Raw genomic sequence first — 24,680 nt, forward strand, 5'->3', positions numbered from 1 at the left:
ATCCAAGAGGAGAAAGCTAGGGATTTCGAGCGTTCCTTCAATTTCGTCAAGAACTTTATTCTTTCAGGTGTAAAGCTACTCATAATGATGTACTAAGTTCGTCCTCACACCCTATAACTAAATTTATTCATTAAAAGCTAAGGTGTTGAAAGGAAGTTGTAAAAAAAAAAGTTCGGGTGGTAACAATACCTTAATTTAGTTAATATGTATCTCTGACACTTCAATCGTAGTCTAGAGAAAAATTTGTGCATTTTCCCTTAAAAATAACATTATCCCAAAAAGATTATTTTACCTTTAATGAAATGATTTATAGTTCATAAAAATTTAAGATTTATTTTAGATCACAAGTATTTTTTTAAAAATCTTAAATTTTGCGTTAAAATAATTCATGTAACACAAATTGAAATGGAGTAAGAAGTAAATAGCGTAAACAACCACCATTCTATTTCAAGCCTTCACCGCATATTAGACAATTGTTGTCATTCTTCACACGAAGTCGTCAAATGCCTTATAAAAGTACAATCAGAGTCATGATCAAATGCTACTCTTGGCAGTTCCCACACCACTTTTTTTTAAATGGGCAAGCAATGTCCTTGGTACTCAATAAAGCCATTGTTTCTGTTTTGCCTCAAGTTATCAAAAAGCACGAACACCTTAGAGAAGTTTGATCAAGTTTAGAATTGTTTACACAATGTAAAAGCAGAAATATACAGGTACAATTGAATTTTCCACCAAATTGTTGCAGCTTGGAATTTTCAATTGAATAGTACAAACTCAAAATATAGCATCATCATCCGAGTTAACTCTCATTAGTGTCTCCATCAAATGTTATTACCAAGTTCACCCAGATTTGAACAGAAGTACAGCTTTTGAATCCAAATAGAAGTAGACAAAGTGGTTTGTTTCATGAGTCACATAAGAGCCTACAAGAGAGCACACAAATATCACCACTGTAATTGCAAATGAGTTGTAAATCAAGCTATTCAATTATAATCATATCTTCTAAGCAAACATATTCTTTTGGGAAGAATAATGAGCAGCACAAGTTTCATCCACTCAAACTCTAGAAGCTGTCGGCATACTACAAAAAGTTATCTGCTTTGAACTTCACAAGAAACAGGGTTAAACTGTCTAGCGCATAGAACCTAAGCATGGACCCACTAAACTTTAAACCATAGTAAGATAGGTGCGACTAACATTTCAAAGGTATTGCTTTACAGAATCCATCAAGCATGATAGATAGAAGGCATTTGAGAGGATGGAATTGCTTCGACATACCAACATCTTAAATTTGTAAAGTTCGGTTATTGACCATAGTTTAACTTGGGTCTACTCAAAGATGGAGAATAAAAATATAGCATTCTTGCTTCTGCAAATTGAATGTCACTTCTACTTTTTGGTCATTCCAGCTAATATTAACTTCCACAAAAAGTTCTACCAGTCCCCATAAAGACACCTTGACAGAGATCAAATTTCTACTTTCTGCATCTTAGATCCTTAAGGCATTTCCACATTATTTTTCTCTTTCAAGCCCAAATCTCTAAAGATCTACTTACCAAACAGTCCAAGTAATATACGAGGTTGCCTTTTTCGGCATACACTGAATGTTACCTTTTCTTTTGAGAAATGTAATGCCACTTGCAAACTCCTATGAACTAGGGCAACTGTCTCATTGCAACTAGCACTGACAAACGATGCATGGAAGGGGAAGTATTAGTTTCATTCTCAATGGGAAAAAGGTGAGCTCCACTGCAAGCCAACAAAGAAAAACTTTCTTCTACGGCAAAGCTTTCACTCTAAACAAGCAGCACAACTTACAGTTTGGAAGTACGGATGAGTTGGAAAGATGACAAGAAATAGTCACATATAGGTTAAAAATCAGTCTTAGCACTTGAAAACTGACGACTCACTCAAATAGCATACATCAAGAAATGAAAGAACAACAATTAGTTTATCGCAATTGCAAAATATATTTAACTTTTACATTGAGGCGTGTGATTAGCCCATTGTCCAGTGTACACACAATTGTAATCAGCTGTTCTTCGATGACTGTTCTTCAAAAAAAAGTAGGGAAACACAGCCATGATACTCTTCATATGCTACTCATAAGTACGAGCGAAATAAGATACTTGTTTAGATACATCCAACTAATAGTCACTACATCATCCACCATTTGTGCTTCTTAAAAAAGGCAATCCGGTGCATAAAGCAACCGCGTTCACGTAGGGTCCAGGAAAGGGCCTTTCCTCAAGGGGTGATGCAAGCCATGTACCTTTTTTAAAAAAATAAGCACCAGTACATTGCTCACATAGTACCTATGCTTATCAGTAACACTCTTTCTCACAAGACCTTTTCTAATCACAAGGAATGCATATAATGACTACTGCAATTTCAGGAAAAGGGTCGTCAATCGCACTTTTAAGAACAACAACGTACCTACTGGAGACTGGGGAAGGTATACATAGACCTTACCTCTACCTTAGAGGTGAAGTAAAGAGACGGTTTCCGATAGACCTCTGATTCAATACAAAAACAGTACATAATGAAAGTACAAGAGACAATAGATAGTCAACAAAAACAGCAGACAGTAACAAAACAGTATTACAACAAAATAATACTACAAACGAAACAAAATAGTAGATAGTGATAGAGATCAAAGAACAAGAAAAGAGTAGTTCTACAACTATTAGTAAGGGCAACAAGACAAAGCACTCCTATCAACTAAATTTTTACCCTAATTCATGTCTTTCACACCTTTCCTATCTACGGTCATATCCTTAGTAAGCTGCAACTGCATCATGTCATATCTAATCATCTCTCCCAATATTTTTTTTGGTCTACCCTACCTTATCTAAATTCATCCATAACCAACCTCACACCTCTGCACTGCTGCATCTGTGCATCTCCTCATCACGTACCCGGACCATCTTAACCTCACTTCCCGCATCTTGTCTTCCACTGAAGTCACTTCAGCCTTGTCTTTAATCACACTTTTTTTTATGACAAGGAAAACCTACAGCAGCTATCCTTTGGGTACGCTGGGTAAAACCCCCGCTCCTATGCAATAGCTCGCAAACCACATATGAGAGATAACCTGCACTAGGCAAGCCCGATGTGACGAGCTCGACCCAGAAAGCAAACCCCTTGCTTTCGCTGGCAAGGGGTTTCGAACTTGAGTCCAACATGGAATACCAAGCCCAAATCACACTTTTTTCAAAAAAATAATTTAGGCATTTTCATAATTAAGACAATAAAATCCATGATGCAGTTTCTCACTTTCAAGTATACAATATTTTTTTATGCTGGTAGTATTCAGAAGATCTTGTTCACCTTGATTATTGCATTAGGTACCTGCTACCTCACCAACACAAGTATGGAGTAACACTGCCCACCAAAATTTAAGCAGATGAGAAGAAATAACCTAGTACTTTTTTGCCTCCACCGAATTTGAATTCTAGAGAGCTCATTGTTCTCCAATGAAACTTAAGTTATATAAGAGACTTAGAGATTATGGCACTTCCTGGTTAGAATCAACACCAAAGAGAAGAAAATGCCCCCCTCCATTATAGTTCCCTAATAATCTTTATCATAATCCTTGAGAAGATCACCTAATAGAGGAAGGTCAGATCCATTCATAGATACCTTTTTAATTGAAATAGGTATCCAGACCAGCTTGTGCAAAACCTCATACTAATTCACCTGGTACTTGGTACTAACACTGTGAACAAGGCCTATAACTCACCTAATGCTACCTCTATGATCCATTCACAAATCATCCTACATGCATAAGTATGATATATAGGGAAACTCAAGACAAGGTTTTTATGAAGTGCTAGATCCACAAAATTCTGAATATGAATTGCATATCATCTGATCAGATCACGGGGATACAACATATTAAGTTTCATTTAACATATAAATTTTAAAGCTATCAAACAATACTAGTACAAATGAAAGATTGATATCTTCTATACAAGTTGCATTAAGTAATTCATTTAAAAACTTTGATTTACCGAAGTTTTTTCCGACGATGCAATGCCAAGTAGGACCGTACTTCTTATCAAACTCCTTCTTAATCAGTTCAGCTACATCCTTCTCAACAATATGCTTCTCAAATGCCTAATCACATACACAAAAAAGCACAAAAACGCATTAATTCATAGAATTATAACGGTATAAGTTGGAGAAGAAGACATGATTGTAATCTGCAAAGCAGCGAGAGGATATATACAGCAATAGCAATGTCGACGGCCTCCTTTTGTACATCAGGTTTCATATCAGCACTCTTTATGGTAACTTTTGTGCCGGTAGGAGAAGGAACGGAACCTGATGAGATTCTCCGATCATCGGAGGTAGGCTTCACAGCCGGAGCTCCTCCGCTTTTTTTTGCGTCTTCGCTCATGTCTTCAGCTCTATATCAGGTTTGAGCCGTCAAAATACTTCGCCGGAACTGTAGAACAGCCCCTCTCCGACGGCGGGTGGTGGTGTGGAATAAGTGAGAGAGAGTTGAGAGGGGTGTGGGGTGGGCAGGGGCGGTGGGTGAATGATGTGTGTGGTCTTTCTTATTTCCAATTTTCGAAAGATCGTATCGAATAAATTTTAGGTAGCTTTTGATTTTTAAATTTTGAACGTATTTAGAAAAGATAAAACATATTTTTAAATATTTATTTTTACATTAAAAAATATAAAAATAAGCTAAAAGCTAAAATTGAATATGATCCACTTATGAATTTTAGCTTTAAATTTAAAGAGTAATATTGAAAGTTCTCTTAATGGATAAATATATTTTTGAATTATTATGAGTGATACAATATTCTCGTCATAGTTTTGGGACATTAGTGTTTTTTTGTTGAAAAATTAGAGCATATATATCAAATGGACATACATGTGTCATAATCTTATTCATCGATTCGTATCGATGAATAAGATTGCATCATGTGTCCCTATTTAGTCTTTCGTTAGAGGAAAAAACATATATGCTCTAGTTTTTAGACGGCAGAAACACTAATATCCCAAAAGTAAGACGGAGAGTATGCGTGTATCATTACAATAGTTCAAGATAAATTTGTCTGTGCTCCCTTAAAATTGTCGCAATTTGTTAATTTTTATTATTGATACTCTTAAAAATATTCTTCTATTTAACTAACTAAATTTAAATATATCATCAAACTGTCAAATAACATAACAAGTAATCACTAATTTTTATAGAAACATGTTACTTATAATAAAAAAAATTAAAAAAAATATTTAAAATACCATTAAATTTTATGAGAATATAGAAGTATGTTCCAGTCATTGTATTCCGTCAGTCAAGTAAAGATACACTTTAAAAATTGTCAATAATTCAAAGAATTATGTTAAATTTTTTTAAAAATACTTACTATGTTTCTTTTGTTTTGTTTTACGTGACAGATAAATGTTTCTTTTGTTTTGTTTTACGTGACAGATAAAAATTGCTACAAGTTGGTGAAAGTGTGAGTGTGAAGAGTACGAATTCAACTTTATTGCTGTCACACTGCTCATTTGTCATCCACTTTCTTCCTTTTACAAAAATAGTCTCTACCTTTAAAAAATAATGACCTAATTTGATTTACACGAAATTAAAAAAAATAAAAATTATTTTGTATTTTTAAATTAAGAAGAAAAAAAATTTTAAAACGAAATAAATAATAATTTTTACGTATCTAATTTCCATACAATTTAAAATTGATGGAGGAAGTAAATAAATACAACAAATCAAATTTTTCATACTAAAAAGTTTTTGGAGGATCATAGTAAAAGTTACACACACGTTATATAGTATATTTTCCATTTCAATTTGTATGATATTTTTATCTTGTAAAAGCCAATTCAATTAATATTTAAAACTAAAGTTCAACAAGATCAATATAAATATTTAAAACTACTCAAAAATACTATAAACTACATTTTTTTCTCATTTCAACATGGTAATCGAATATATTTTAAAATACTAATTAAAATTTATATAATTTTCATTTCAAAAAATTAAGTATCATATAAATTAAAACAGAGAAAACATAAATTTTCTTAGATCTTTCAAGGTAATGGAAGTAATAATTCTGGCCGTTTTCAATCTCCATTCAAAATTAGTTATGATTTGCATTTTGGAAACTTAAATACATAGGGGTCATGATTTTGTTGAAAAGAAGACAAGTTTCCAAGATTTGATTCGTTAACTGAGTACGGTTGTACGACTCAAAGAGTCTGATAGTAACTCCAAACGTTAGGATTTCAAAACATACAAAAGAATGCTTACACTAGAAATTAATAAGTTTGTTGAAACAATAACTCCATAAATATAAGTTGGTTACATAGTCACTGTATATCCCAATAGTAATGATGTCGAATTTGCTTCTTTCATCTTTTAGATGCTTTGTAATTACTCAATACTTCTAATGCATAAAAAAAAAGTAAAACTATACACAAATCAAATACATTATACTTCACCAATAACTACAAAGGAATTTCCAAAAGACTGCTACAGAAAAGAGAAATTGTTGAAAACTGGAACCGCTTGCTGGCATCTCTCCAAGGCGTAAAAACTTCAAACCTTTTCATCATATTTACATGTCTTATTATGCTTCGTCATCCGAGTCCTCAACGACTCTCCTCATTTTTGCTCTTTTTGCCTTAGGAAGATCAGCAGCTTCAGCATCACTCTCAGACTCCGAAGCCACTATTGCTAGTGGACTGTTGCATGCCTCTTCAACTTCATTTCCTTCATCAGCAGCAGCAGCACCGGCCACTGAATCATCTTCTACTTCATATGGACTATTGTATGCCTCCTCCACTTCATTTCCTTCATCATCATCACAAGCATCGGCCACTGAATCATCTTCTACTCCATGTGGACTATTGTATGCCTCCACCACTTCATTTCCTTCATCATCATCAAAAGCACCGGCCACTGAATCATCTTCTACTCCACGTGGACTATTGTATGCCTCCTCCGCTTCATTTCCTTCATCATCATCATGAGCACTGGCCACTGAATCATGTTCTACTCCATGTCCTTCATCACGAAGGTTTTCTGATGATTCTCTCTCACCTCTTGCTGCACCATTATTGTCTGCATCTTCTTCTACAGGAAAATTTTGTGGTTCTATAATCTTGAAGTCCCTGGCGGTGCTTCTTTTTGCATGCCTCAGCAAATTTATTTTTGTTGCCTTGCTAATTTGTATGAGATATTTCTCACAGTCTTCTATTTGGTAAATCAAGTCGGGAATGCATCTGTTCTCTCTTTTGATTTTGCTGACGAGTGCTTTCGATTTCGTACTGTCTAGTTGTTTCTACAAGTCAAGCAGGTTAAATTAAGAAACTTACTTGAATAAAAGAAGTGAAACTTTAGCTTAAACAAGAGTCCCCCAGAGCTTTTACCATTTGCATCAGTGGCACAAAATTGTAGAGAGGAGCTGTTAGCTGCCTGCAAGTTATTTCCACAAGCTTTTGGTACTTGAGGCTTGGTAAAGGTTGCTGCACACCTTTGGAAGCAATTAGAAGCTTTGACATTCGGGCTAAGTTCTTGTAAAACCTAGCAGCTAACTTGACCAACTGCTCTGCCTGAGGATCTGCCATTCATCTTGGAGTTAGATGATTAACATATAGTATAGATTAATTAATAACGAGAATATCTAGATTACTTAATAACGAGAATATCTAGATTATTTTAACATACCCTTAAGGTTCATCTTTACAAAAGAAGATAACACTTTTACAACAGCTTCTGCTCTTGAATAAAGAGTCTCTTCAAGCGCCAATCGTGTATCCTTTTCACCATTTTGATTAACCAAAACAGCTCTCGTACTTGGAAGAGAGTATATCTTCAGTTTCATTATGACCCATTCAGTTTCATGAATAACTGATTCGACTAAGTCCAATATTAGTGAAGCTAGTGGGGCACTAGTTGATCTGTTTATAATTGAATATGCATCCAGTGTCACTTGTGAATCTCCCCTTTCTGATTCTGATCCCAACACTTTTAATAGCTCTGTAGCCATGTCTTCGGCAATAACTAAGTCGTTTGGTGGTGAAGTTAACAATATAGCAATAGATACAATACTTTTAGCAGCCTTGGGATTTGATATTTTACTAGTCTTGCAGATACATTTAGCCCAATTACCAACAAGATTCCTTTGTTCCTCTGGCAGTTTATTGCTAATTAACATGATAACATCACAAAGAACCTGACAGAAAACATAATATAGATGGTACTAAGTAAAAAGAACAGTGCAATACATCATGCAAAAAACTCATGAGCAAATCAAATATTCCTAATCGTACACATTTACCTCAACTTCACGGAAGAAAGAACGTGTAAGCAGCATAGAAATCAGTGGCCTTATGCTGTTTTTGATAAATAATTCTTCACTTGTATATTTGTAAGGAATGTCATCAGCTTTTTCGCATTCAGTATCACGGTGGCCATCCGTAGCATTGCCGCCTTCATCCCCAGGACCAGAAACTGTAGCCAAGTCATCTATAAGAACAGAATAATCCGACTCATGCAACATTACTGCCAGCAATTCTTTCAAAGAAAGAAATCCCAAATGGATATATTCCTTCCTGTCATCAAGATCTTTTTTCATATTAGCATCTTTTTTCTTACTATCAAACATAGATTTTGGTTCAGAGAGGAGGCACCAAATCATTTTCAGCAACGGGGAGCCCAACTGCTTGATCTCCCCATAGATCAACATTTTTAAAGGATCTTGCTGTCGCATAACAGAGGATGCTTTTAGCTGATGAAGGCAAATGTTAAGAGTAAAAGAAAGAATTTTATAATACTGAGTCGGTGCCTTTCCAGATGATGATTGGCTATGCTTTTGAGAGACCACATTGTTGTTAAAACCATCACATCTCCATGATTCTACAGTGTTTTGCAATAGCTGATAGATAATTGAAGTTGCTAACAGAGGAACTCGTTCTGGACATAATTTGCTGCCTCTAAATTCAAGCTCCTCTGGAGCATTGCTTGCAGTGGTCCGTATAGAAACTCTTTGAGTTGAACCACCACCCTGCCTACATATGTTTGGTTCCAGAGATTCATATATACCAATAAAGTCAAACAGTTCTTTTTCCAACTCCAACTTTTTCCCATCAGTTGTTTTCCCAAACTCAGTCCCTACTATATTCAACATCACCTCAATTATTCCCAATAAAATTGAAGAATAACATCTCCGCTTTTCCCCTTCCAAGTGACTAGAGTCTGTATCCTGAGTTTTGCTGAGTAAGCCTGATCTAGCATGAAATAAACAACGTCAAACAAACATCAGCCTTGCTAAACAACTAGCAATGAATTTTCTGCAGAGCAAAGGAAGGTGAAATATCTGTATCTCGAGAGTGAAAAAGGCGATCAGAGTCAACAACACCCAATTTTGATGTGGAGTTAAAAGAAAACTGTCAACTAGTGTTCTACATAAGCTGCTTGAGAACCCATTTGGATGGGCTTATCACTTCTGGCTTATTTTTGTTGTTTCAGCTTAAAAGCACTATTTAACCTCCTTACCCAGACACTACAAAAGTGCTTAAAAGCTATTCTGGCTTTAAAGCACCTAAAATAAGTCAATCCAAACAGGCTCTGAATCAAGAAAAATCAACAATAGCAATGATAACTGTATGAAGTTAAGCTTTATTCAACCTGAATCAACAATCTCACACACCTTCCATATCTGCATTTCTTAGATAGTTTCGGATCTTTAATAATGCATTGGACAGTGACCCTTTGGACCATGCTTTTCCAGCCTGCTGCAATTTGATCAAATGCCAAAATAGTATGTCACAAGCTTTGAATGAGGGGAGATATCTTGCGTCTTTAACTAGAGTACCTCATTCTCTTGTGTCAGAGAGAAGCCAAAGCAAGTCCACGAATCTGAAGGATGGTCGGCTTTCCCATGTGGCTGAAGAAGAAGCATCCAGGAGATACAGGAGAGAAGGCAGTCTAGTGGCTCTTGAATATACACTTTCCCACTCTCTGATTTAGTGCATTGGTTAACATCCAGTAGAACATCTGCATCCTGAAATAAACAACCAGCATGACAGGTAAGGCAATGACAACTTATTTACGTAAGGATAAATTAAAAGGTTCTTCCTTAAGAGTGATATTGTAAGAAAGATTAATAGTCAGAAAAATATCCATACCTCTCTGTAAAATCGCAAGAAATGAGGGAAGAGAAAATCGAAAACAGCCCCAGAAGTTAAAGGATCCACCAATACAAGCTTAAGAAGTCCACGATATAGAATCTCTCTGACCTTCGCCTAAAAAGAACACTTCCCCATGAGTAGTATTTTCGCCACTTACACAGGAAGCTCATGGTTCAAGATGTTAATTGGGGAAAACGAAGAAAAGAGACGGAGAGGAAGTATGTAAAATGATACCTGTTGAAAGAGGCACCTCTGTAACAAACCATTTAGCTCCTGGAAAAGACTGGAACCAAGTGCACGGAAAACTTCAGCTTGCTGGCTGCTACTAGCTTGACTGCTTGAGTCTTGACAAGAAAATGGTCCATCTTTCGTTGATTGTTTTTCAGCCAATATCAAATTGACAATTGAACTTGTTGCAGCAAGACGGATTGAGTCTTCTTGTCTAAACATCGCTTTACGCAAGACCAAGATAGTATAGTCCTTCAACATTAACAACATAGGATAAATAATGACGGAACAAAGAAGAAACAGAAAAGGATGAAGACATTGACCTCAAAGTATTGACTCTAATGAAGAATATAGAGATAATTATTCACTACGGCAAGAGAAGAGAGGAAGTACAGATGAATTAGGAAGCAAATTTTGATATGTTTAGTTTTTAAGTTCATTGAAAGAGAATAGCAAACAGCTTCATTAAGAGTCTTAATTGATATTGAATCCTGCTCAACAGGCACTATTAGAATAGTCCAGTTTTGCTGTAACATCCTCAAGGTCCGGTGCGCTATATTTAAGTTTCTCAATCTGAGAAAAGTAACATATTCAATAATACGAAGAAACTGTAAGATATCAATGAGTACCTGAAGATCACGACTTAATCTGTTTAGAGGCAATAGGACAGCAACAAGATGAGATGAGACCTTGTCATTCATGAATGTGAAATAATCCAAAAGTTCCTTAAGATGTGAAATGTGCTCCAACATTGGGTATGTAAAATGATGGATAAGACAACCAAGCAGTCTGTTAAGTACAAATAAATAATTGGTAAACAGCATCAAAAAGTATGGACCAAAATCCTTAGCTACATTGCAATTACCTTATAACAGGAAAGCCTTGTTCAGGCTTTAAAGAGAGGATACGTAATTTGCATTGCTCTATTATCTGCAAGAATCAGCAAGGGTAATTATAACTTGCAGCATCATTTCCTTGTACCTTATATACCGGAAGATCTACTAAAACATATCAAAACCAAGACCTTTTAGAAAATAATACCAAGGTTGTATGAACATAGACCTCATACTAACCTCACTTCTTGCCATATCATGAACCTCAAATAAACTTTTGAGAACCTGAGTACCAAGCTCGTCAGGACCCATCACATCATCAGACTTATCAAAAAAATTACTTCCTTCTTCAATTCCTTCAAGCAACACAAATCCAAGCTGTACAATACTTGGAACCACATGTTCTCTTCCACAATTGCTCTCACCAACCTATGGATAAAGAAGAAAGACATAACAAAATCACACATACACACAATTAATCCTCTACAGAACAGTTTATTTGCAGCTAAAAACTCCAGCAAATAGATGTTTGTCACCTTTTCAAAAGAAGTCTTCCAAGTTTATAACGTTGACAATATGTCATATTACATTCTTATCATCTTCTTGTATATCAAAGAAATCATGCAGTCTTTATTCTCATATTTTATATTCTGATCAGGAATGTATGGAAGTATGGATGATTACTTAATGCATAGGGGAAGAACCTCTGAGCAATCTCCTCTCACAAATCACAAAGGCATGTAGAGGAGTAATTATATAATTACATGCATGAGTTAAAAAGGCAAAAGGATCTTACAGCTCTTAGCACTGCATTCTCCATGTCTTTGTAAGTATGCAAATAGTGTTCCTTCAAGTCACATGATAGCCATTTACAGCTCCTGAAATGCAATAACATTACAATGGAACACGAAAGTAGTGTCAAAAATAACAGTTTACAGAATTAATTATGGTGTTAGGTTACCATTCTTTCAGCAAATACAATATTGATTACTATGGAAAAAGTCTTGAAGTTCGGCAACAACTTGTACTTTAATGGAATAGGTTCTCATACATTCTAGGGAAGGACCCAAATCAGGCTTAAACTAGTACAAACAAATAATCCCTCATTAAAAATAATGACAGAGTATGAAATACGAGGTAAAACTATACCTTTTCTGGTCTCAATCGGGACACTGAGTCCATAATTTTCGTAAAACATGATAAACATATTTAGAATAATCTCAATTTTTTTATTACAAATATTTAAAAGACTCTTTGAAAAAATTACTGTTAAAGACAAGGCTGTTTATATGGTAAGAGAATTACACTATGGAAAAAAACAGTATAAGTTCTACTTAAACATCAGTACTAATCCAACAAAGATAATCGATGAATAGGAGTAATGACAAAGAGAGACCCAGCAAAATGTACCTGGCAAACTTCAAGTCTTTATAAGCAGCAAGAAGTGATGATTTCAGAACCCCAATAGAGCTCTCAGTGAGCCTCTTCACTCTAGCAACTGACAACAATATTGCAACAGTAAAATGATTAAACACTCGATAATCAGATCTCACTAGCCCTAACACCTCTTGTCCCAAAGAAGGATTTTGCTTCACAGCAAAATTTACATGAAGCAACACAGTCCCTTCAACTTGCCTCATTATTGAACCACCTGACTTCACCCCACCAAAGTACATCACAATCCCTTCAATAACTTCCTTCTTACCAAAACCTTTTGATCCCAATACCAACAATTGATACACCAACCCAGGCAAATCCTGCAAGTCCACATTCTTCATTCCACTAAATACCCTCTCCAAAAATTCCTTCCTTTTCCCCTTCCCAATAAAATTCAAATCCTTAACAATTTCAACCAATTTTAACAACAAAACCTTATTCCAATCACAGCTAAGCATTTCATCAAACACCTTATCAACATATTCCAAAGGCTTACCGATCTCACTAGAAAATCTGATCAGTTCAAGACATTTAGCAAATATAGCTAGAATATGTGTATCCTCAGAATCAATAATCCGAGGTAAATACGATATGATCAAATCGACTATTGCGGGTAATTCTTGAACCTGAACTGTTACAATATGAGTCACGAAGAGTTGGAAACTGGAGAGAGAGGATTTGTCATGGGGGATTTTATGGGATGTGAAGAGGGAAATGTAGGAAGAAAGAAGAAGAGGGATGAGAGGGGAAAGTGAAGTGTGGAGTTGGGTAAGGGAGAGAAGAGCTGAGAGGTATTCGGAGACGGCGAGTGAGGGGTTAGGAGAAGAGGCGCGTGTGTGGAGATAGGATACGAGGGCCTGGTGAGAGTCCTCCGAGAGAAGAAAAGCGGGTAGAGGAGTGGAGGATTGCGGATGATATAGTTGAGCTAATTGAACTATATCGGCGTCAGTCAACGACGGCGGAAGCGGTGGTGGTTGATGGTGGCGGACGGCGGAGGGATTTTTGGATGCGGTGGAGGTCATGGCGATGGCATATGTGCGTCGGAAGTTAGTGGAAGGAAATGAAGTTTTGCTAGTTCGTTTTGCGCGGGAAATTGAAAAAGGTGGAAACAATTTTATTTTGTTTTTTAAGGAAAAACTAAATAAATGGATCATTAAATCAAAAATAATTACAAGTTCATACCCAATTTCAAAATGTAATTACTGAAATACTCATTCTCCCATAAATAATCACAGTTCATACCCCTTCAATAATGGTGATAATTTTCGTTTGATGAAATACTAAATCAGTATCGTATAATGTATTGATATCATTAAGGTTGATAATTTTATTTAACTGATATAAATCAATATATATATATATACACACTTTCTTACGGTAATATTGATTAATGAGTAATTTCTAACAAGAAACATTAATGATACCAATACAATTTCTATGATATTGATTTGGCATAACACATAAATGTGCTCTTTAACTTGGCTTCAAATCACATTTATGTTCTTTAACTTTGAATGTGCACAAATAGACACTTAAACTTGTATAAAGTTGAACAAATAGACACATATGTCCTACATGTCATCCTGCATGTCATTTTTTGTCCTACATGGTGTCCTACGTGTATTGTGTCATGTAGGACTCATGTGTTTATTTATTTAAAAGTTAGATAGATAAAATGTCTGTTTGTGCATTATGAAAGTTGGAGGTGAAAGTTAAAATTTGAAGCCAAGTTTAGGGTCCAATATATGTATTATGCCTATTGATTTAGTATCAGTTATACGAAATTATCGGCCTTAATGATACTAATACAGTATATGATATTGATTCAATTAAGAGAAATTAGTAAGAAGGTATATCGTGTAATTATTTAGTGGGTATGAATATAAAAGAGTTATATGTTTGTAATTGTTTTGCTTTTATCGGATATTTTTGCTTATTTTCCCCCTTTTTTTTACTCTATTTTCTTTTTAGGAAAAAGGGCAAAATATCTATTTTTGAGAAATGATTCATAAATATCCTCCTTTTACTTTTGGGTCTATAAATACCCTTAATGTTTGCTTTTTGGATCAAACATACCCCTCAAACTAATAGAACTAAGATTAAGTTTTGACTTGGCATTTTTCAATTAGTTACAATTTCAATTCTTAAAAAAATTATATAGAAACCATGTAGATTTTTAAGGCTCAACTCATTGACCCGATTTAAGGTAAATAGAACTTTTCCATCTGGGGTTTGCATCTCTTTTTAGTCCGATTAAGACAATTTTGAAATATTTTGGATTGTTAAATTTTTTTGCATTTTAATTCAATAGTTGTTGGATTCAACAATTGGTTAAGTGAAATTCAATAACAATGTCTTCACATTTAAGTAATCTAGTGTCCAACAATTCAGTGTTTCTTATGTACTTTTTAAATGAGTTAACAAGATTGAAGGAACGAAGAAATGACTCAAATGGAGACAAAGAAATTGTTCTGTTTCTTGAAACGAGTTCGTGGTTGGGTTCTAAGGATTTCTACATAGTAATTCTTTTGAAATTAAGATCTATGATTTATTAGAAAATATCACATGGTTCCTTTAAAAAAGATCAAAACTTGACCTTAACTCCCTTAGTTTGAGCGTATGTTTTAAAAAATAAAGGTATTTTTGGACCCAAAGGTGGAAGGAGGATATTTATAAAGAGAAAATTGTATATAATAGCAAACTAATAACCTAAAATAAATGGAATAGCTAGGGTTTGATTTAATTGTGCTCCATAGCAAACGTTAGCTAAAATTTGCCAGCGTATCTCTCCCAGAAATCTCGCTCGCCACTCTCCATTTTCTCTCGCCTCTCTCGCTTTATACACAGAAGTGTATATTCTGTTTTGTTTTGTATAAAGCGAGAGAAAATTGTATAAACACATGCAAAAATATATATCTTCGTGTTATACACTTAATTATACAATTTACAAACATTTTACTTCAAATATTGCAGAGAAAAAGGTCAACAAATTATGCAATTGCAGTGAAATACAATTTTCTCTAGCTTTATACAACAGAAGTGTATATATTGTGTTTCTGTTTTTGTATAAAGCGAGAGAAAAACATATATCTTCTTGCTATACACTTAATATTGCAGCGAAATAGACAGTGAATTATACAATTGTGCATTATACAATTGCAGTGAAATAGGATAGCGAATTATACAATTGCAGCGAAATAGGCCAGCGAATCATACAATCTAGGCCAGTGAATTATACACTTGTATGTGTATAGCGAATTATACAGTTTTATGTTTGCTATGGAGCGTAATTATGCAAAGTTTGCTATAGCATACAAATATGAATTTTTTGTTTGCTATATGTGAAAGTTGCCCATTTATAAATCACTTCTCAAAGGCAAATGGTAATTTTGGTACTTTTTCTTTCTTTTTAACACCCTTTTTTCAGATGTTTTAGTCGACATTGAAGGTGTTCAACCACTTAAATAAATTGTATAGGGTAAAAATAGTTAAGATATGTGGTTCAATAAAATTATGACACATGATGTTATGAGAGATAGAGTCAAATGAAATGTGTCAACAGATTAAGCAAGAACATGTGAAAGATTGCCAAATTAATGACATTACTTTGAGAGGCCAATGATAAATTCGTCCCACGGGAATCAAATCGGATTGAGGCTCAGTATACCCTGAAGAAAAGACAACAATCGGCATTAGCCATTATAAAATTATTCCACGAATGTTACTCTTACTTTTTAAGTGTCATTAAGGAACTGTTTGGTTACTAGATAAGCGGATTACTTTAGTTACTCAGGTATAAAATGTTGCATAAGCTTTATTATGTTTGGTAGCATTTCTTTTGGTCAAAGTACAAATTCAACACACATAACACTACGTTTGGTAAGAAAATTAGAAAACAATAAATCAAAACACATTTAAGTTACGAATCAATCTATGTATTATTTTACGCTGAGTAAAAGATATAATAACAAATACTTGAATAACAAATACAAATTGACAACTTTACCATAACACTCTCAATCAAATATATACTATTTTTTTCAGATAAACATTCATATCCTCTCTACATATTTGTAGATCTAGAATGACTCTTCACTTTCTAGGCAAATATATTGAAAAAACATTCAATCTGACGTTTTCTCTTTGAGGTTAGAAATTTTGAAATTCTAAATTTGGCTTATTCTTTTTTATTTTCTACTTCTTCTTCTTTCTCCTCTTGTTTTCTCCTTTTGTTTTTTCCTCTTGTTAATCTGGCGAGAGAGACCTTCTTAATAATCTCTAGTTATGTAGATGTTTGAGTATACCCAAATTTGATGTGAATTTTTTTTCTTCCAAAAATTGTGCTTTCTGAAAATGGGTTCATTAAGTGTAGTTTCTTTAGCTTCTAAAACTGCAAAAACTTAACATGTATTTGAGGTGTGACAAAATAGTATTAATATTTTAGTTATTGAAGTCAGACAAAAATAAAATATCTTACCCTGTTTTTCAATACTAATATTTATTTTTTTAATAAAATTGTACATTTGTAGTATGAAACTATCTATCACTTTCCTATTATGCATATTTAATGTGCCTACAATAATTAGTTAAGTATCATAATTTACATTTTTATGGGGGGAGGGGGGAGGGTTCAATTTGATAATGATGTTGCAATTTTCAAATGGAAAATAGGTGTCTATGGAGCCTCGACAATTGTGTGATGTTGAATGCTTCATCATTCCTGAGTGTGGTGCATTCGTATATTGTCCGCATTTGTTTTTTATGACTATTTACAACATGCAATTAAAACAACAATCTAAAAATAGACGGGTCGTTCAACATTATATGAGACTCTTTTCTCATCTAAATGTTCTCATTCATGAAAATGATATTGTATGTAATGACAAGCTTAGGATGGATAGAAATGTCTTTCACATTTTCGTCTCCTTAACCAAGAATATTGGAGGGTTGACTGGCAGTAAAAATATGTCAAGACTGAAAAGTTAGCAATGTTTTTAAATATTTTAGCTCATCACAAGAAAAACAGGTTTGTCAAAGTTGATTATATTAGATTGGGATAGAGTGTAAGTTGAGCATTTAATGAATTGTAAGAGTTATTCTTAAACTAACTCCAATATTACTTGTTAAACCTAATCCGATGCTCGAAGATGATACTGATGATTGATGAAAATGATTTAAGGTATCTAAATTTCAATTTAACGTTTGATTTACTACAAACAAATCAATATATTATGGTGAAAGTATTTTTATTTCTAATACTTCTTTAGTATGTAGAATTGAATTTATCTCATAGGATTGCTTAGTGCATTGGATGGTACTTACATTTTCATTAGAGTTGAAGTAATATATAAGCTAAGATTCATAATATGAAAATGAAATATAGCAACTACTATATTGGAGGTTTGTGATAGAAATCTCAAGTTTATTTATGTATTACCTGATTGGGAGGGATCAACATGGTTGTCTATTGTGAGATGTTGTTATACGAAGAAATGGGTTGAAGTACTCAAGGTATGCTAAATAATACACAAGCCCCTCACTATTTCTACTACATAAAAAATGTAAACAATATTTTAAAGTAATATATTATTGTTTACATTTTTAGGTAATTACTATCTATGCATTGAAGGACATACAAATGAGAATGATTTTTCATCTCTCTACTAAGAATATAGATATTGATTAAAGGATTGGCAAGGTGATAATTCATTACCTCGATATCGAAAAGTGCTTTTAAATATGAAGCATTTTATGATATGTAATGTTATTGAAAGTACATTTGATTTATTAAAAGAATGTTGGAGAATTCATAGAAGTCCTTAGTAGTACTTGGTTAAAGTTTATAATAGAATTATTAATGCATGTTGTTTAATACACAATTTCATTTGAAGAAGATGGAAATTGACCCCTTAAATGTGGCAATGGAAGTCCACATGGAGAATCAACATCAACATGAAAATATTAACACAATTGAAGCATCTGCTAAGTGAAGCAATTGAAAGGATGAACTGAAATTCAATATTTATAATTTTAAACTATGTGATTACTTTTGTTATGCCCATGCACTTTATTTTTTGTTTTTTTGTTCACTGTAAAAAGTAATAACTTCAATTATTTTGTGAAAATGAATGGGTAATCTTTTTGTATGTCTCACATTATTATTTATACAGACAAATAGCGCATCTCAATGTGTGTGTGTATATATATATATATATATTATTTTTTGATACAAGTAGCAAGTTTATGAGATATTTTATAAAATTTGCTATTTAAATATTTAATTCATTAGTTTTTTACTAATATTTTTATTTAGTGTATTGGTTAAACGGATATTCAATTTTGTACTTTGAACCTTTCCACTTTTAATATAAATAGTCAAGTATACGTATTTTGCACACATATATCAAGTAATAAATGTATATAAGAAATAAACTATTGTGTATATGCTATATCGTTAAGTACAATATTTTAAAAAGAAAAATAACATAAAAATTTTAAGATAAATGATATGTTTAAAGAGGAACGTAATAACTAACTATCACACTAATAATTTGTAACATTCGGAAAATCATATGTCTAGTGAAGAGCCAGTAAATATGTTAGAATATGTATTGGGTATACATAGGCATTCCAATGCCCAATATTGACAAATATTGCGCATAATATAGAAAAATGGCTAAGGGGTGTTAGCCAATTTCTATATATACCCAAATAAGCAAAATATAGTCCAAGCTTGTTTAGAAATGTACCTGCAAAGAAGACCTTAAGCTAAAATAAATTGTGATAATTATCTCCAACATACATATTAGGTACTACCCATCCAAGTGTCAAGCCTAGTACCATAGTACATAACCATTTAAAATGATCATGTAGAGTAAGCAGTGCCCAAGGACATAGTGAGGATCCTTGGGACAATAAGTAAACATTCCTAAAGGAACCATAAATAATAGTTAATTAGGAAAGTACAACCAACCCACGTGCAAGCACATGCGCAAAACATGTGAAGAAGCACCAAAGGAGGGAACCACCCTAACAGAATTCGGTTAGGGTAGTTAAGGGGACAAAAACGTGCATAAGGGACCACTCCACGTGGGGCCTAAATTCCTACCAATTCTAGACTCTAACCTACTGCCCTAATAACTAAATAACCTAGGACTAACCGAATTGGACCCATTAGTGCGCCCGACAACCTAGGACCAAACCCGGGTTGACACTAACCTAGTATTAGTTAAAGAGACAACCTAGTACCTAACCTAGGATGGTCCAAAAGGTTAGTTATGGTCCTATAAACTAAGGGGTACTTTAGTAATTCCCCTAGGATACTTAATTAATTAATTTAGCAACTTAATTAGTTAATTTAAAGGGGAAAAACAGAAATCACAAATTAATTCCCAGATTTCGATTAAGACAAGAAAAAGACAACCTAGTATCTAACCTAGGATGGTCCAAAGGATTAGTTATGGTTATAACAACTTAAGGGTACCTTATTAATTACCCTAGGTCACTTAATTAATTATATTAGATATTTAATTAATTAAATTAAAGGGGTCAAACCAAAATTCTTTTGCTAACCTAGTACAATTCAAGAAACATCCTAGTACTTAACCTAGGTTGGTCCTAAAAGGTTGATTATAGTTCCAATGACTTAGGGGTACTTTAGTACTTACCCTAGGTACCTAAATCAATTAAATTAAGGATTTAATTGATTAATATAAAGTCAAAATGTTGACCAAAATCACAGTCAACACCAATTTCCATATTTGACTAAGGACCCGTTTGGTAGGCGGTATTAGGTAGAATAATCCATGGATTAAAATTTAATCCAGCTAATACATTGTTTGGTTACTTCATTTAATTTTATCCATGGATTGCTTATCCATCATAGGTGGTATTATCTTATCCCTTGAAAATGGAGGGATAACTAATCCAAGGTTTGTTAAACCTTGGATAAGATCCCTAAATGACTAAACTAACCCTTTATTCTTTTTTTTTTTAAAAAAATTCTTTTGTAATTTAATTTCCTTTTTATTTATATTAGAGTGGTTATAAATGTTCTTTTTTAATTCTCCAAATTTTTTTGGTGTAATTTAATGATTTTACTAATATTTTTTTCTCCATTTTTTCTTGATTTTTTTTATATTCAAGATAATTTGTCAATTACCCACTTGAACTATTGTTTTAAAAATAAAAATAAAAATAAGCTTTAGGTATTAACAATTTAAGTAGTCTTAAATCTATGTTAAGTTTAAGATATATACTTAACCCACAAAAGATTAAAAATACATTGTGCCATCACTGATCTTCTTAGTGGTACATCATACCTTAAAATTAATAACAATTTTATATATATGTATTTGATTTAACTAATTAAATAGAATAAATAATTTTTAAAAAAAATTATCCGGTCCGATAGTTATCTACCTTGACTTAGTTACATGAAATAAACACTCATAATAACACAAGGGTATAATAGGAAAGAATTTTTTTGTAGAATTATAAATTAAACATAAAATTAAGTGGAAAGTAGTGAACCAAACACTTGACAAAAAATAATCCCTGCACTATTAATCCCTGCATTACTAATCCCTGCACTATCAATGTTTGTACCAAACGACCCCTAAATGTTATGTTCTCCTATGTTTAGTCAACTTAGAAGGGGCGTTTTGGTAATTGGTTAATTAGTTTATTAAGTTAACTTATTAAACCTAAGTTGTATAACTTAAAATCAGTTCTTAAACCTAAAATTACGTTCAAACTCATAGAAAAAAATGGACGCAAAACAGTAAGCAAGCGTGGGAAAGAAAAACAGAAAATTCCATTGATTCTCCCAGGCGATTTCAAGGTTTCTCCATGTTTTCGTTCAAGATGGTCTTCGTAGATTAAGTTCTACTTAAGGTATGGTTTTCTCTCCTGGAATTCTTTCTCCAAGAGTATTTTTCTTCGAACAATTCACAAGATCTTGAAAACTAGGGTTGTTCCCATCGTTCTTGTCTAACTTCCCTTCCCTAGTATCCTTTTCGATTTCAATGTTGAATAGGTTAGAGATCATGTTGTTGGTATGTGGTGCTGGCTGTTCTTAACATGTATTGTTCCTGAATGATGAGTATCGAATGAACTTATGAACTTGTAATTGCGTAAATTAATTTTATCAAGATAATTAAGGATCGATAATATGCTAAGTTATGTCCGTGATGTGTTAAGTGAATATGTGTCTTTGGCTGAATGTTGAATTGCTGTTGTTGTGATGTTATAAAGATGTTAAAGCCATCAAATGTTAATATAATACTTTCCAATATGTTCTTAAAACGTTACACTAAAATCCATAAACTAAGAATTGACTCAAAGACATCTATGAAATCATATCTTGAATAAATTGGCTATCTGGTTCCAATAAAGTTGGCTAACTCTATTTGGTCAAAATGAATATATGCTGATGGCTAAGAACTTATGTAAATGAATAAAGGATTGGCTAAGGTTTCATACATATGTCAATTTAAATATGAACATACGTAAAAATTGGCTTATGCCAAAAAGAATGAATTTGCTAGTCTAACATCCCAAATCTTGAGCCAGTACTAATCATATGACAATTCTTGTATAGTAAGAGTATCAAATATATATTAAGCACTTCTAAAGTAATATCAATGAATCCATAACCAAGGGAATGACATTCATTGGGACAACTCCCAACACACTCCACAATAATGAACTATGAACACATGAAACTCATCGAATGAAGTGCTCATCGTCCATAAACGGTGATATGAAGCTACTACACTAAAGTAAGTAAGTAACGTGAGTTATAACATAATTAAAGGGGTCTAAATTAAGTAAATGACCAGAATGGGGTGTTAAAGGAAGTGAGACAAGTCTTACTTACACCAAAGCTAATTTGTTAAAAGAATACTCACGAATGAAGGTGTTAGAATGTGTGAAACTAGTCTCATTAACACCTAAGGATGATATGTAGGGACAATTCACATTCATCAATGTAAATTAAGGATGATATGAAAGAACAATTCACATTTCATCAATGTAAAGTAAGGATGACCAGTCATCAATAGAGTAAGTAGATCTCCATCTAGAAGCAAGCCTCCATAATGCTTGAGTCAACACTAAAAGATGATGAAATGAACATTCACGTAAAAAGGGATGAGTAATTATGTAATGAAATGATGTAACCCTAGAAGGGTTAAGTAAGAGTGTGAAACACACTAAATGGCCAAGTACATTGGCATATGATGAAATGAACATTCACGTAAAAGGGATGAGTAATTATGAAAAAACAAATGTGCTAATGCTAATGAATGTGGTGACAATATGATAAGAGGCTAATGTGAAAGATGAGAGCAATCTCAAATGATCCTAAGTAAATGTTACCAAAACGTACTCACCTATGAGAGTGTAAGGCTAATGAAGAGACCAGTCTCTATGTACACTCTAATGAAAGTATTGGGACTATGTATACTTAATATAAATGATGAGATGAGAAATCATCTATTGAGCTATGATGTCCTCATACTAGAAGCCAGCTTCCATGACTTATGAGTTGAATGAAATGAAACTTTATACTGAGCACCGATAGGCTAGCTATGAGTGGTGATGCATTTTTTTGGGAAGGGCGGAGGTTCACGTAACTCTCATGAGATGAGACTGTCCGGCATGCCGTGTATGGGTCTCCTTATATCTCCTAGTCTTTGAACCTATACTGTCAATATATGGATCTAGCAGGGTTCGACTCCCTATATACGCTAGCATGTTCGGGTCACTTTGGACGGTGATTCCACCTCTTTTCGGTGTGGGGCAGACACTGAATTTCATGATGCTCACATGATCTATGTCGATTAAGGTTAAAGTTCCCAAAGAAAAAATGAGGCCAGCCTCAAAGTATGAAAGATAATAAAATGAACGATATCGAAGGTCTTTGTGCAAGACAATCAGGAGGTGAAATCAGATTCAAGTAATGACATTAGGTCATTCTTGGTCATTGCACTTCATGATCCCGATAAGAGTCTTAAACTTCATCCTAGGTATACCTGGTGTTTACATCAGCCTACGAATGAAGGAAATGAATAATGTGAAGTACGAACGAACGAATGAAGCAGACTTTGTGTTTGCTAAAGAAGGCCCTCGGGTTGAGGTCCCATATGGTGGGCCCTCACTTGAGATGTCTTAATGCTACATCAACGATTCCAAAGTCTCATGATATGAAATGTATAATATATAAAACATGAAAGTAATGAAATCAATGGCATGATCAATAGAGAATTGCTTATGAAAGGTAATGAATATATAGTCTAAAGAATGATTCACTATAAGGTAGGAAAATCATTTCTTAGTCCTTGGATTACTTACATCGATTCATTGTGGGTATGGGACTACAATGAATCATTGCACTTGTAAGTAAAACATATGACCAAAAAAATTATTGAACTACACAACAAGAAGAAGAAAAGACTAAAAATTAATCTAAGTGTATTAAGAGTAGCTCTCGGCCTAAGAGGATCAAATATCTCAAATCTTCGTCCGAGTTATTCTAAAATTATGTTGATGATAATAATATTTTGTAATCATGTAGAAAATGAGTTGTGTGATTTAAATGCATTAAAATACATCATATTCATACCACAATTCACAACTAACAAATTAGGTGTCACGACCCAAAACGGGCCGCGACTGGCACCCACACTTATCCTACTATGTGAGCGAACCAACCAATCTAATCCCCAACATTTCAACCATAAATAACAAAATATAATGCGGAAGACTTAAAACTCATTAATGAAAATAGATTAAATAACTTATAAAAACTCAATACTATTTATTCCCAAAACCTGGAAGTCATCACCACAAGAACATCTATCCTCAAATTACTAATCTAAGAGTATCTAAGAAACTAAAATAAGTAAAAAGCTAGTCCATGCCGGAATCTCAAGGCATCAAGACATGAAGAGGAAGATCCAGTCCAAGCTAGAAGCAATAGCTCACCCTGAAATCCGGCTTGATGAAGACTGGCTAGAG

The 24,680-nt window shown here is 33.7% G+C and overlaps 2 protein-coding genes across 3 annotated transcripts; both read right to left on the reverse strand.

Moving 5' to 3' along the window:
* Positions 1-465: 465 nt before the first annotated feature.
* LOC107008478 (dynein light chain 2, cytoplasmic) lies at positions 466-4,580 on the reverse strand. Its single transcript, XM_015207530.2, has 3 exons — positions 4,232-4,580; positions 4,014-4,119; positions 466-923 (listed from the first exon to the last, which is right to left on the reverse strand). The coding sequence occupies exons 1-3, from the start codon at positions 4,400-4,402 to the stop codon at positions 841-843; spliced, it is 360 nt and encodes a 119-aa protein (XP_015063016.1). The 5' UTR covers positions 4,403-4,580; the 3' UTR covers positions 466-840.
* Positions 4,581-6,289: 1,709 nt separating this feature from the next.
* On the reverse strand, positions 6,290-13,747 carry LOC107009518 (Fanconi anemia group I protein). Of its 2 annotated transcripts, none has more exons than XM_015208872.2 (13): positions 12,633-13,747; positions 12,019-12,100; positions 11,463-11,651; positions 11,255-11,319; positions 11,019-11,178; positions 10,396-10,641; positions 10,159-10,275; positions 9,846-10,034; positions 9,681-9,762; positions 8,310-9,253; positions 7,697-8,204; positions 7,399-7,589; positions 6,290-7,310 (listed from the first exon to the last, which is right to left on the reverse strand). In XM_015208872.2, exons 1-13 carry the CDS (start codon positions 13,679-13,681, stop codon positions 6,597-6,599), a joined length of 4,536 nt encoding a protein of 1,511 aa, XP_015064358.1. In that variant the 5' UTR covers positions 13,682-13,747; the 3' UTR covers positions 6,290-6,596. The 2 variants fall into 2 exon arrangements, with proteins under 2 accessions (XP_015064358.1, XP_015064352.1); XM_015208866.2 differs by having other exon boundaries at positions 9,681-9,765.
* Positions 13,748-24,680: the final 10,933 nt, after the last annotated feature.

This window comes from Solanum pennellii, chromosome 1, assembly GCF_001406875.1.
Source record: "Solanum pennellii chromosome 1, SPENNV200".
Lineage (NCBI taxonomy): Eukaryota > Viridiplantae > Streptophyta > Magnoliopsida > Solanales > Solanaceae > Solanum > Solanum pennellii.

Coding starts and splice junctions, on each gene's coding strand:
- LOC107008478 (XM_015207530.2), bottom strand. CDS start 4,402: ATGAGCGAAGACGCAAAAAAAAGCGGAGGAGCTCCGGCTGTGAAGCCT. Junction 4,120..4,231: donor CCGTCGACATTGCTATTGCT/GTATATATCCTC, acceptor GTATGTGATTAG/GCATTTGAGAAGCATATTGT. Junction 924..4,013: donor CATCGTCGGAAAAAACTTCG/GTAAATCAAAGT, acceptor GCTCTCTTGTAG/GCTCTTATGTGACTCATGAA.
- LOC107009518 (XM_015208866.2), bottom strand. CDS start 13,681: ATGACCTCCACCGCATCCAAAAATCCCTCCGCCGTCCGCCACCATCAA. Junction 11,320..11,462: donor ATGATATGGCAAGAAGTGAG/GTTAGTATGAGG, acceptor TGATTCTTGCAG/ATAATAGAGCAATGCAAATT. Junction 10,276..10,395: donor AGAGGTGCCTCTTTCAACAG/GTATCATTTTAC, acceptor TGTTCTTTTTAG/GCGAAGGTCAGAGAGATTCT.